The sequence below is a fragment of the Lipophrys pholis genome (genome assembly GCF_963383615.2).
Source record: "Lipophrys pholis genome assembly, chromosome: 2".
NCBI classification, from domain to species: Eukaryota; Metazoa; Chordata; class Actinopteri; order Blenniiformes; family Blenniidae; genus Lipophrys; species Lipophrys pholis.
Window position 1 is genome coordinate 6,770,179 of NC_137636.1, and position 14,716 is coordinate 6,784,894.

The 14,716-nt window shown below is 39.2% G+C and overlaps 1 protein-coding gene across 2 annotated transcripts; it reads right to left on the reverse strand.

The window, feature by feature from the left end:
• Positions 1-471: 471 nt before the first annotated feature.
• LOC308128530 (myoblast determination protein 1 homolog) lies at positions 472-14,047 on the reverse strand. Of its 2 annotated transcripts, XM_080493535.1 has the most exons (4): positions 14,024-14,047; positions 3,382-3,957; positions 3,042-3,114; positions 472-1,710 (listed from the first exon to the last, which is right to left on the reverse strand). In XM_080493535.1, exons 2-4 carry the CDS (start codon positions 3,919-3,921, stop codon positions 1,523-1,525), a joined length of 801 nt encoding a protein of 266 aa, XP_080349661.1. In that variant the 5' UTR covers positions 3,922-3,957; positions 14,024-14,047; the 3' UTR covers positions 472-1,522. The 2 variants fall into 2 exon arrangements, with proteins under 2 accessions (XP_080349661.1, XP_080349660.1); XM_080493534.1 differs by lacking the exon at positions 14,024-14,047 and having other exon boundaries at positions 485-1,710; positions 3,382-4,175.
• Positions 14,048-14,716: the final 669 nt, after the last annotated feature.

Genomic DNA, 14,716 nt, shown 5'->3' on the forward strand with positions numbered 1-14,716 from the left:
TACGTATGGATTCATTTTACAGGCCAGTTAATTAGATTAAAATATACAATACAATAACTTTATGCTGTGCTAATCTATGAAGCAATGTTGTGTTTAAATTTTATAACCCGTTTCGACAATAATTCAAAGAATGTTGTTGAGAAATGTCCTGTGAGAGATTCCTCCCCTGGTGGCTGCTGCTTTACATCAGTATTGTCATTCTATTCATTATGTCATGAGACGTCCCTCCATCGTACATCCTGGACCAGTTAACGGTCCATCACAGGCCAAACACACACACACACACACACACACACACACACACACACACACACACACACACACACACACACACACACACACACACACACACACACACACACACACACTCACACTCACACTCACACACACACACACACACACACACACACACACACACACACACACACACACACACACATACACAAATTGGAGAATCCACAGAAACCATATGCTTGCAAAGAGTGAAAATGCAAACTGCACAGGAAGGTATAATATTTTCTGTGGAGCACCTTTACAGCCTGTAAGTCATCTAAAGTCAATCTAATTCATCTAAACCAGTTTTAAATGATCTAAACCAGTAATAACTGATACAAACAAGTCTGAGACTCATTTAAACCAGTTTATCACGAGTGTAAACCAGTTCATAATTATCTAAAGCCGTTTTAACTGAAAACTCAAAACAGATAAATAATTTGTCTAAACCAATTCCCAACGAGTTTAAACCAGTTCATAACTCGTCTCAAACTGTTTAGGACTCGTCTAAACCATTGTCCCAAGGAGTTAATTCCAGAACTCTAGAGTTAAAATTCATTAATATTGGATGTATGTGTGTTACCAGTGTGGACCGGGACTAGATGAAAAGCATTTTGGTGAATAACTCTGTTATTCTAAAATAGTCTTATGAATAAAATTGGACTGGTTTACAAAACGCTCTGCTCTGTTAAGTGAAAACTGGTATTATCCCAACAATCCTTCCCAAAACCCCCAAACAGTTTGCAAGATTAAAGAAATATTAATAAGTAAGGACGTCTGTCATAATATAAATATGTGTTTATTAATAGTCATTAACTCATAAATAATGTAGAAACATTTTAAAGACTCGACTCAGCATCCCTTTGAATGTGTTGTAAGGTATCATATGAGTTGTCAGCTCCTAATTGGATAGAGATGTACCAAATGGTCCTCAGTTTTCATCAGCAGAAATAAAAATGGTAAAGGTCCTCTTTCTAAAACTCTGCAGGGATTCAACAAACACAGCAGCCTTAAATTCATCCAGGGGAAAAAAAAAAAAAAAAAAACTGGATACAAAACTTCAAGAAAAAAAAAAAAAGAAGTCTACAACCACAAGAAATAAGAGAAATTCTATAAAACATTGAAACTACAAGTCCTTATTTCTGTAAGTCTCTGTAGAAAACAGGAATCTTAGTGTTCTTGTCATCAGGCCTCCTGATAAATGGAGGTGAATAAGTTTGGAGAATAAGAGTCCTCCGCTGCGTTGGGCTCAGAGAGGCTCTGAGACACTGTTTGGTTCGGCAGGTGAACTGGAGACGGCAGGGCCGCTGTGAAGACATTCAGGGCCCTGGGGGACCACACTGTCTCCTGCAGGGGGCGCCGCTGGCTCTGTGCTGATACGCTCAACGATGCTGGACAGACAGTCCAAACTGGAAATGAGCGACGTTTTACGGCAATCTGAGGAGGAGAAACAAGACGGTTCGTTTCTGCTGAATATATTGTTTTTGTTTGGACACATTTTTGCAATAAACAGACGGTCATGAATGGTCATGTCATGAAATACAAGAAGTACAATTTTATTATAATCACATTTTGGTTTTAGATTCAACATTTCAACTTCATTTGAAACACTTTGTGAAGGTTTATGTTGCTTTTCCTATTTATCACAAATGAGCTGATGCAACCTGCTCATTCATTAGTTCATACTGATCAAACATTCTTTCAGTTTCGTCTTTACATTTTGGACTTTCTTCATGTGGTCCTGACAAGAGAAACGTTTTAACTTCCTTTGAGAAAAATGCCTCAAAGAAGTTTACTGTTATTTTTTTTTCTTTGTTTGTTTGTTCGAAAAATGTTTTGATATTCTGACTGTTTGCGTCATGTTTTGTATTTATTGTTAAAATGGAAAACGAGTCAATAGAAGTATAACTTTTTTGTCATTCTTTTTTAATATTTTGGAAGCCCTTGTGGCTTGCTTATTTTTTCTCTAATATTGATCGACTGTTCCAGTAATACTTTTTTCTTTTATTTATGTGGCCCCGAATACGACTATCTTAATCAAATCTGTGGAAAATTATATTAAATAAATATTACCTCACGTATTATTTGGAGTAAGGAAGAAGGGCATGGATGGATGGATGGATGGATGGATGGATGGATGGATGGATGGATGGATGGATGGATGGATGGACGGGCCAACTGAACTGTGCATGCATGTCAACATTTCTGACCAATAAGATGGAGGCCATATTTTTTGTGCTCATATTTCACTTCATCATTTAAGCTTCAAGTCAGAGCTGGTGGCAGCAGGCCAGAGTCAAGGGGAAATGACAACTCTGCTGCTTATGAAATGTCGCTGGTGGAAACTGCAGATGTGTGTGATCAAGACAACAACATCATATATGTTTCTGTCTATCTGTCACAAGTCACGTCACAAACACTCAACATTATTGCATGTTTAACCAATAGCCCATTTAAAGGTTTGCTCTAGTAAAGACAAAAGTTAAGGTATAACTGTTAATTAAAAAAGTAGTATTTCATTCGATCTTGTTGCATCTGATACAAATCAGTCTTTATCATATAAGCACCAGAATCCAAATCAAAGCTCTTATCAGATCGTTCTTAATGAAGTGGACGGCCTGTTTGTTTGGCTCTTTCTAATAATTATGTGACGATGATTCATTGTGAAGAAGATAAAGAAACCACCAAAAAATTTCATATTTGCTGATGACCATGTGACAAAATGTGTCCAGGGTGAATCTAAACACAACATAATAAAAGAGGCTCACCTTCTGCTGACTGACCACAGTATGATCCATCACTGTTTTCACTTGTGGTTGAACCAGGAGAGATAAAATCCATCTGGAAAGACAAATCAAATGAGAATTAAACATAAATGCTGATTTGACAACAGCGTTTATCACAATCTGTGTGTATAATAGACACATTTCTTCATTGTAAATGATGATTTGTATTAAATTAAATTAATGAAATTTGTATAAACCAGACATGCACTTTATGTAGTTAATTCATATCTCTTGCTACCGTGCAGAACTTGTAAATCGCATCATCAGAAATTGTAAGTGCATCATGGGTCGGAGTTAATAGAGACAGAGAAAGTGAACTGACTGCGCTGTCGGAGCAGCTGGAGCGGGGGCTCGAGGCATCCGAGTCCGCGCTGTAGTGCGCGTCCAGCGGCGGGTAGAAGCCGTCATCCCGGCCAACCCTCAGCAGCGCCTGCAGGGACTCAATGTAGCTGATGGCGTTACGCAGGATCTCCACCTTGGGCAGCCGCTGGTTGGGGTTGGAGGCGGTGCACCGCTTCAGCGTCTCGAACGCGTCGTTGACTTTGCTGAGCCGCCGGCGCTCGCGCATGGTGGCCGCTTTCCTGCGGTCCGCGTGCGTCGTCTTCCTCTTGCAGGCCTTGCAGGCCCACAACAAGCAGTGTCCGGCCTGGTGGAGCCCCCCCGGGGCCCGCACATGCTGGTCCTCCTCTTCCTCCGAGGTGGTGGCCGCGTGCTGGTGGAGATGCTCCTCGGACTTCAGCAGGCTTGAGTGCACGAGCCGCGTGTCCAAGTCATCGAAAAAGTTGAGGTCGCCGGTGCTGAAGCAGGGGTCGTAGAGGTCATCAGCAGAGGAAAGAGGGAAGGGAAAGTCTGAGAGATCCATCTGCTTCTGCAGGAGAACTTCTCCTCAAAAGTCCCTCTGAATACAGAAGATGTAGGAAATATGAAAAAAAATTAAAAATTAAAAAGTCCAGGACTTGACCTAAAGAGAAAACAGAAAAGTACCTCTAAAAAGTGTCTCACTGAAGTGAGCTGACATGACAGATTTAATTTAAACTGTCTAAAGTGGAGCTGTGTGGTTAATGGGCCAGTCTGTGTAACTTCAGCTCCCTTGACTTGGTGTGTCTTTATAAAGGCACGAGTGAGGAGACTGGGTGGGGTTTTAAGTGGCCAATGGTCTGTTGGGGTGTGTGTTTAAGTGTGTGAGTAACACTGGTCACAAAAAGGAAGCGATAGGAGGGTAATGAAGTCAATCTCACAAATCAGTCTGCTGTCATCCGCATTTTCCACCAGAGGCATCCTGCCACGTGTCATTTAAGAAAACTTACATGCACCAATAACAATACTTATTTTTTATCAAGCTTTTAAATGATTTAAAAGGCTTTTTTTATACCTTCAAGGTTGAATATATTGCAATGAAAATGTATTTAATACTTTTATTTAAAACATTGACTTTTATTTAAAACTCTTCAGTACTCATGCTTGAGACAACCATTTTCTGTTTACATACAATAATAACAAGAACGCACTTTTGACCACCTCAGTGTGCTTTGAATAAACAATATGACAATTCCAAAAATAAGATTAAGAAAAAATTAGAAAGACAAAAATATTATGCCATTGAAAAAAAGCTAAATTTGACGATACATAAGATATAACAAATAAAAAATAAATCTGAATTATATTTATGCAAGATCATCACAAAACAAGAGAATGAAGCTGAGAAAGAAGACTTCTACCATCTTTGAATTATTTATTTGTTTTATTGATTTATTTATTCTGCAGAAAATACACAAAATTTACTGTTTAAAACCCATGAACACAATGTGAATTTCTGTTGACAATTTCATTCCATGCTTCAACATGTGAGTTTTTACTCATTTGATTTCAGATATTTGAAACAGAGACAGCAGCAAAACGAACCATTTTTTACAAACATCTGCCAGTTTCCTTCCACAAATTCATGTTTCTACAGAAAAGAAGTTCTGAAGCTGCTCAGTTGTTTACGTCATGTTTGTCCACAGTTAATTCAGATTACTAAAGCAGTTTAATGTCCAGTGCTTCAGTTTGTTGTTCTGCCGAGGTCATAAACTCACACAGTCCTCAAGCTCCTCCCCCTTCTGTGTGTGTGTGTGTGTGTGTGTGTGTGTGTGTGTGTGTGTGTGTGTGTGTGTGTGTGTGTGTGTGTGTGTGTGTGTGTGTGTGTGTGTGTGTGTGTGTGTGTGTGTGTGAATACGATTTGTCCAGATGACCAGTGTGAATTCACACTACTTATTTAGGTTTATTTATTATTTGTAAAATAAGGATTCTTATGGATTTTACATGTGTGCTCCCCAATGCCTGGACGTTTGAATGTATTAGTATGAATAGTAATGCTTTGGCCAGACTATGTGGGGTTTGCATGTTCTCCCTGCGCGTATGTGGGTTTTCTATGGATACTCGATGGGATTTCGACGGACCTTTTGGACATTTGACGTTAATTGGTGACTGTTAATTGCCCAAAGTTTTGATTATGACTATGTAATTTTCTGTCTCTCTGTGTTTGCCCGGTAATGAGATTGTCTCCAGCCTCCCATGACACTGGACAGGATTAAAAGGTGTGTATAGAAGATCGATAGATTTATATTTTTGTTACCATTGGTGCCTTGCAAGTAGCCGGTATTAATTCATTTTACGGTGATGCAGCGGTTAGTGCTCTCACCTCATAGTGACAAGTTCATGGATTCTAACACTGTGAGCTTCCTCTCTGTACTTCAGTTTTCCATCCATTTCAGGAACAGAGCCGCTTATTATCAAAGGCAACAGCTGTAGATGAATACGATGACAAACAGTTTTTTTCAGGGAGAAAACAGCTTTACAATTATTTCTACAATTATAACTTCACTGCAGCGTCAGTGAACGTAACTGAGCCAATTAATCTTATATTAGTAATGTGTTACATTCACGTTTGCACAAAATCTAACGGCAGTTCACATATAACATATAAGAAATTTGTGAGCTTGTGTTTGACTGAAGACCTTTATCTACACTGCTTTCACACTTTCTGTTGGCTACCACAGGCCACCGAATATGTTGAGGATCTATATTTTTACCTTAAAGTGACACATTCCTTGTTTGTTTATCCTGTTTAAGGAAAACGTTGTTGTTTTTTTTTTTTTGGGGGGGGGGGGGGTTAATAGTCATGTAACTCATAGATTTCTCAGGTTTTGAGGGGAATGGCGATGTGGAACAGCGCGGCTCATGTCACAGGCTCCTCGCAGCTTAATGGGAAAGCGCTGCGTATAAATTTAGCAGCTCGTGAAATTGAAGACGACTGCCCTTCTGGGTGAGGTGACCGGTGGTATTTTGGAAGATCCTGCCGCTGGCTTTCGCACCCGCTGCATACTTTGGGAAACTTGAAATAATCTGGTGGCAGCACAATCAAATGCTGTCACAATGGAATCACTTTCCCAAGAAGTGCTTACGTAAGACGTTGGGGTTTCTGTATGAACTGGAAATATTTCCAGGATTTGATAAGAATTTGAGAAAGTACTGAGAAACCCACAATGCTTAACTTAAAGTTAGTTAGTTAGTTAGTTAGTTAGTTAGTTAGTTAGTTAGTTAGTTAGTTAGTTAGTTAGTTAGTTATAAACAATAAAGTGTAATAATAATAATAATAATAATAATAATAATAATAATAATAATAATAATAATAATAATAATAATATTCATCAGGTTTACATGATTTGACATGAACAAGTTACAAACTAGTTTATATGGGTTCTGGACTCGTTTTGATGAGTTACAAAGTATATGATTAATAGACGTGTTGAGATAAATGGATGACAAAACAAACAAAAACATAAACTATCTTTGTCCTGCAGTTTTTGTATTGGGAGTTTCACTGAGTCAACTCAGACCTTGTGATAGTCAGAGAGCTGTGATCAGTTCCTGCTGGTTAATGGAGAAATCTTTTCGCCTTTTGTAAATGACGACTTCACCACTCCTCCCCACTTCCTTCATGTTCAGGGAGTGAGAAAACACTCCTGTGCAACTTCCCATCAGCCATACAATCATTCCAATACTTAAATGGGTTGATATGGTCATACTGTGTGCACTCCACAAAAAGTATATTTGGAGGGGAAAACTTCCAGTTTTCAGGGTGTTTTGCTGCAGATTGACACATCAACTGGTTGGTTCCTTCAGAAACAAGAAAGTCTTTTGCTTTGCGAGAATATAACTCAAGCATATATTGTTGTTCATGAGTTTAGCAAAAACAGAAAATCAACTTTTATTCTACTCTTTAGTCTTCATCCTCTTAATTGCTGAGTTCAGTTTTGTGACAATTTCCCAAAATGTTTTTCTTCCTCAAAGACTAATGACTATGGCAATAGTTTCAACTCCATTTTTTTGATTCATTAATAATGTATCTGTGTGTGTGTGTGTGCATGCGTGCGTGCGTGCGTGCGTGCGTGCGTGCGTGCGTGCGTGCGTCATCTGATGAATGGATTATTTCCTGTGGTAACTTCCCATGATGAAGCCTGTTAAAGTCTGTCTGGATCAATCACTGCTGTTGTTTTTCTCTCAGACAACAAACAAACTGTAAATCTTCAGCGCCTTCACCTATCGACAACGTCATCATCAAAGCTGAAACGAGGGAACCATGAAGCCTCAGTCTGACGGGACACGTCGGGACACTCAGATCAGGACTGTGCTGGACCTGGATGTGGATTCCAGATGGATCCCGGGAGCTTAGAGGGAATCACCTCACCAAGTACCTAAACACACCACTGTACCCCCTCCTGAGTTTTATGACCCCTGTTAACAGTCAAAGCAAACTGGCTGTTGTCAGGCTCATTATGTGCTTCACACTTCTTGACTTTCACAGGTTTGCTCTCTCTCACATTAGTTTAATGGAGAGGAGGCACAACGATTATTCTTCACATATTGTTATTGAAACATAAACTCTTGATTGAACAGGTTGCCAGTTATTGACAGTAACAGCATTTAAGTTACTTTTAATATAAGGTTTCACGTTTTTTATCCTCAAGCTTTTTGTTGTGGCTGGCCTTGTCACCCAAGACTGTTTTCTTAATTCTGCTGTTTGAGGTTCGGATTGTATGGCGACCATATCCAATGCACTGAATTTCTTTACTCCGGGGTTGTCGAACTCTCTTAAGTTTAGGAGCCTAATAAAAACCAATTTGATCAAGAATGAACCAGAACAGTAAAATGACAGTATAATAATCAATAAATAATCTACTGATAATAATCAAAAATATTTTCCATTTGTTTTGGTGCAAAATGCTATTTTGAACAATTCCTTGTAGTGCAAAATACAATGAAATGTCAATGTCAATTTGTTCTTTCCCTCATTCCTGGGGCCATAATGGTGTATTTGAGCACTGGACGTAGTTTGTTTGTTTGTCTATCCCTCTGTCTCTCTGTCTGTCTGTCTGTCTGTCTGTCTGTCTGTCTGTCTGTCTGTCTGTCTGCCTGTCTGTCTGTCTGTCTGTCTGTCTGTCAGTCTGTCTGTCTGTCTGTCTGTTTATTTGTTTGTTTGTTTGTTTGTTTGTTCGATTGTTTGTTTGTTTGTTTGTTTGTTTGTTTGTTTGTTTGTTTGTTTGTTTGTTTGTTTGTTTGTTTGTTTGTTTGTTCTCCCTAATGTGCTCTCATCTCTTTACCTCTGTGAACCCCGACCTCGTCGAGGCCGATGTTCTGCACCTGATTGTGGTTCTACTGGATGTTTCTGTTGTATTGTTAAGTGCAGTGAGAGGAACATGTTGCAGTTGGTGCTACAGAAATAAAATTGAGAATTGAACTTCTAAATATATCATCTTGATTTTTGTCCGAGCCTATTTTAAAAAAATATGTACAATGTACAACTTGAGGCTTACATCTACCACTTTTCAGATTTAATTGTCTCATTTCCTTTTTTAAGGCGAAGTATTCTTAATTACTAAGGACACCAAATTGCATTAAGGCTTTCCAAAAAAAAGCTCTACTCTAAAATATGATCTGAATTCATCTAAGACATGTTGGCTCCAAGCTGAGCTGCATTGAAGTGACAGAGGAGTGAAGGTGGTGTTGGACAGGTGTACAGCTTCTGCCACTGACTGGCTGTGAATTATTACTTCCTGCCGCATACTGAGGTACTTGACCTCTTTACGTCCGTGACTAAATGCTGTATTTGGCTGTAATCAGCCTGTTTGGAGGCAAATTAGTTAAACATGGTCGCTCCACTGAGATCTGTCTTTGATCAGTTCAAGCCTGAACAGCCCTCAGACCCTGTGCTCCACAATGCCTCGATGACGCTTGGACGCAATGGTATTTAAGTATATTTCTGGGTCTGGATTTTTCTCCATGAAGTTTGCATGTTCTGCCAGTGGATGCATAGGTTCTCTAAAAACCAATGACTAAGAAAAAGTGTATAGGTGTGAATGCGTCTCATTGGTTGTGGGTCAGTGGCCAAACACGGAGATTGACTGGAGACTCGTCCAGGATGTTTCCAGCCTTATTAAGCATCGAGTCAGCTGGGATCTGGATGGATGGATGGGTAGATGGATGGATGGATGGACATAGTTTGTATTATTAGTTGATGGATGGGTGATTGGGATGAATTGATTATTGAATGGGATAAGTAGATTGATGGATGTCTGTGGGATGAATGATGAATGTACAAATAAGAAGGGAGAGTTGTTGAGTGATGGATACAGAAGTTATACGGCCTTTCTAAGGGAAATCATGTAAACTTTGTCCTGAGAAAATACAATGACACTATAAAATCTATGAAAAAAACAATTATGGACAATTACTGTCTTGCAAACGTGCAGGTCTCTGTGTCTCTGTGTCTCTGTGTCTCTGTGTTTTGGAACAACAGCAAATGTTGAATAACTGCTGAGAAACCCAACTCCCAACTTCTCCTTACTCATAAATGACACATTCATACGGGTTACTCAAGAGCCCTCTTCTTGTAACCACAGCCCCTCCTCAAAGGCACTGTAAATCCTGTAAGAGTAAGTCGGTGACTTCCCCATTCTCAGTGCTGTAAGTGCATTAATAATAACAACATAAGGGACCAATGCTGGTCGACCTGTAGCAGCAGCTGAAGCGCACTCTGAGATTACCTCCAGCTTCATCATTAAAATGTCAATGATGCAGTGATTACAAGTCATCACAAAGAATCTGTCTTTGAAATTGCTTTTCTCCAATTATCTGTAAAACCAATAATGTTGTTGGCATTTGACGTGAAGACTGGAAAACATTTTAACATACTCCATTCATTAGTCCATCAGTATTGATTCAAGAGACAACAGTACATTTTTAGGCCGCACAGCGGTGCAGTGGTTCGCGCTCTCGCCTCACAGCAAGAAGGTCGTGGGTTCACGTAAGGCCTTAAGGCCTTGCATGTTCTCCCTGTGTGTGCGTGGGTTTTCTCAGGTTACTCTGGCTCCTTCCCACAGTCAAAAAACATGCATGTGAGGTTGATTGGGTGCCCTGCCCTCGCCACATAGTGAGCTGGGATCACCTCCAGCACCCCACGACCCTGAACAGAATAAGCAGGAGAGAAGATGGATGGATGGATGAATGGAGCAGATTCCAGGTTACGTGAGCGAAGACAGGATGCACTGTACAGGTCACCAGATGCCACAGACGTACACATATTCACACCTGTAGGGAATCTAGACTCACTACTTAGCCTCAAACACATGTTTTTAAACATTGAGAAGAAACCATAGAAAAGCCATGCGTGCACAGGAATAACATGCCAACTCTCCACGACTTGAACACATGACTGTCAAACAAAGATGTACAAAAATAATGTTATCGTCAGTATTGTTAGTATCAATAGTCATTGTTATTTTTTATCTGTTCAGGACAAAGTTAAAAGACATATTAATCATAGTAAAGAAATGAGAAATAAGAAAGAATGATAGTAGTGCTAGTTGCTGTGTTTTGAAAACGAGCGATAATGCCAGAAATATCTAAAAACATTTTTTTGTACAACATCACTGCTAAGCCTTAAATATGGTTCAATCATGAGGAATAAGATAAATTTAAATAACACATATTGTGATTTTTGTTGTATCACTTGGTGCTTGTGGTACTTTTACAAGAGTCAAATGTCTGACAGGCAGTCTTCTTCTTATTCCCACATAAAAACATTTTAGATGTTCTAGTTTGAGGATGTAGTACAATCTGTAACCCTTTGTGTGTGTCAGTCTTGAGAACAGATCAGATCTTCTCTTTTTTTCCCGCCTCTCAGAGGTCAAAGGTCAAATCAGTTCAACCTGCTCCCGCTATCTGCCCCTGCTGTGACAAAGCCACCAGGTCATTTCCTGTACAGGGGCAATAATGTCCTCAGTGCGCGCAGACGTCACCTGACAGTCGAGCTCTGGCCTTGTCATCAGCAGCTCTGACGTCAGGATGTTTTTTTTTTACCCCTCCTCCTCCTCCTCCTCCTCCTCCTAAATGTGAGTGACGATGCCATCCAGTTCAAAGTCACAGTGACAAAAGGAGCAGTGATTAAAGTGCTGACAGCCCCGATGTGTTTAGCAAGTAACTGAAAATGAAGCAGGAAGCACAGATAGGGATTCATCGGCGAGTTAAAATAAAAATTTTAAAAACTTAGGCTTTATTTTGGGTTCTCTTTGCAGAAAATAATGCAATAGATATATATGCAGATGCAATGATAAGTGATTTTCTTTGTGTACTGTCTAGTTTTGCCAAACTCACAAAAAATATTACGAATTGTGCAGACTTTAAACGGAAATTTTTTTTTATTTGTCATATGACAGAAAATGATCATTAAGACATGTAATCCACTGCTGTATTAAATCACTTCCTATGATAAAAGAAAATGAAGATCAACTTCAACAATATAATATTGTGGCTTTTCAGCCTTAATTTCTGTATTCACTGTTACCTGATTCTATACAGAAATAATTGTAATGTAGATGTACTTTGTGTTATACTTTGTGCATTAATCTGGAGTTTTTCATTATAAATGCAGGATAACAAAAAACATTAGTCACTGATAACACTTACTCGTCAATGGCCACTCTAAATGCTGTGAAATCACATTGCTACTGCCAATAAACAGGAACGAGTTACTCGTGTTACTTTGAACTCTCTCAACTTGGCCGGCATTCATAATGAGAAGATAATATGGCTGAGCTGTCAGCAACGCACCAGTGAGTCTTACAAAACTGAGTCACTCAACAAGGTGCATCGGCGTTACATCAGTTAGTTGGAGGAAGATGCTCTGTAATCTGGAGTTTCGCGATTCTTAACAGAAATGAATTAATGAACCGATGATGTCGAGAAGGAGGCAGCAACAAAGCAAGTGAGATGAACTGCAAGCATGCAGGCAGCTTTCCACTGCTCCAGTGAACAGGAGTTAAGTGAAAGAGTAACTACCTGGACAACAGTTTCTGCTGAATAAGACAGATCAGATCAGAGGAAACATCGGCTTCAGACAATGCTAATAATCTGAGTCATCAGAATAACATGACACTATAAAGATAATCTGAATTTAGTTCCTTCTTAGTCATAACTGAAAAATCCTCATTTTTGGGGGGGATTTGCTTACACTGTATTACATGTTGGTATGTTTACATGTTTTTATGTATATCTTTGGTCGTTCTACGTTATTATGTTCCTCAATGTACTTTGAATTGGCCCTTGTGGATTATTTTGAACAGAATTATCAAGCTCAGTATTGCAGGCTGTTGGATTCGATCCCAGCTCTCTATGGGCACCATGGGCATGACACCAGTCCATGACAGGGCAAACACAGAGGGAGACAAACACATATTCATATTCACACCGAAGGAAATTTAGAGTTAGTTGCTAAACGCACACGCATGATTTTGATATCAGATTATCTGGCGAAAACCAAAATATACTCAATATCAACTCCACACAGTAAGGCCCCAAGCTTAAGACAGACGTTAACCATTTACAGGAGGCCTGTTGTGTTTGTGCAATTTGCCTCCCGCTGCTCAATAATTGCTACAAAGACGTATAAATCAAGATATAATCTAAAATAATTACCAAGAATTTAACACGTCTCTGCGAGAGCGAAAGTGTCACGTGTCAAAATCCCAGGAATGTGGAAACATTACACGTGATGCTACGTGGTCAACACCTTAGCAGGAATCCGCTTCGACATTGATTTAAGTCCTGGCAGAAGAGACACTGTATTGCATTACTGTACTGTATGTGCTCTTATTCAGCATTATGTGTGTGTACAGTTAGTAAACTAGAAAGCAGTATGGCAGAGAGATGTGCAGAGTTACCATGCTGCACACAAGCGTGCCGTTTTACCCGGTACGAACACAAACGTTTACATAGAGCATAGAGAAACTGTTTCAATAAGTCACACAGTAGTTGTTCTGCAAATGGAAAAGTGTTGTCATCACTTGTAAAAGACCAGAGTTGTTTTTAGTTCTATTTGAGAAAATAATGACTCCACACTAGACTTCACATTTTGAACTCTAATATAAGTATACATGTAGTACATATAACTAGAGAAAAAGTGTTTATTTAAATTAGAATAAATCAATTATCTGCTCTGACAAGAATAATGAATTAAAAAGATATGTGTATAAATTCAACTTAGACGACAAACAAACATTTTTTTCCCAACATATATGTGAGTCACTTTGATTGAAAGCACTGTATCAATAAAACTGTACAAATAACATAAAATGGTCCAAAAACTATATGGTATTTCTCTTGTATTTTTCTTGCATCTTCAATGTCGTTGATTATTTACAGTGAATTCAACGTTTTCAAAATGTGCTATAAGCATAAGCAGGGGCAAAGAAAGGCTATATCTTTGCATGCAGACTTGAAGTACACAGTTCTTATTTGATTTGACCAGGCAATAAAATGCACACGTTGTTGATAAAGATTTGTACTTTGACTAAATTCTGAAACAAAATTCTGAAAACATTTAAGAAAAACTCTGATGAGAGGAAAAAACATTATTTAACACTCACCTTGAGTTGTAGTTGACCACCACTGGAGCTCTTGGAAGAAACATAAGTCCAAATGGGTCAGTAACTAATCACATTATAAATAGGTGAATGGATGTCAGTGGATACAACATAAATATGTCCAGATATATAACACGATGACTAAGCCAATGAAGAACTGCACGATGATGGAAATGTCACCTGTGTTTCAGTTATATTAAAAAAGACACATTAGTGCATTATAGTGTGATATTTTGTGGCAGAGCCTTCACCCTTCACCCAATGGGAAAGCAGCAGGTCTCAGTTTTAAAGGGTTCAGATTTGCAAGCAGGTCCTCATTAGTATAGGAACACAGGCACGTGCATGCATGCACACGCACACTACTTTTCATTCTGACAGGCTCATTACATCTACCCACAGATAAGACGAGACGAGACGAGCTGAGACGAGATGAGATATTTCTTTATTTATTCCACAATGGGGAAAAATCAAAAAATGACATGTAAAGTTTTGCTGCTTCATAAAGGCATGTCGCCATTTGATGACAGTGCAAACAGATCCACATACCCACAACAGGGGTTCAGCCAGTGCAGGCCCACACACGCACTCACTCACACACACACACACACACACACACACACACACACACACACACACACACACACACACACACACACACACACACACACACACACACACACACACACACAAGAGAAA

Excerpts from the sequence above, each read along its gene's own strand:
- LOC308128530 (XM_080493535.1), bottom strand. The coding sequence starts at position 3,921 with ATGGATCTCTCAGACTTTCCCTTCCCTCTTTCCTCTGCTGATGACCTC. Across the intron at positions 3,115-3,381 it reads CCAGCTGCTCCGACAGCGCA|ATGGATTTTATCTCTCCTGG; the intron begins GTCAGTTCACTT and ends TTGTCTTTCCAG. Across the intron at positions 1,711-3,041 it reads CTGTGGTCAGTCAGCAGAAG|ATTGCCGTAAAACGTCGCTC; the intron begins GTGAGCCTCTTT and ends TCTCCTCCTCAG.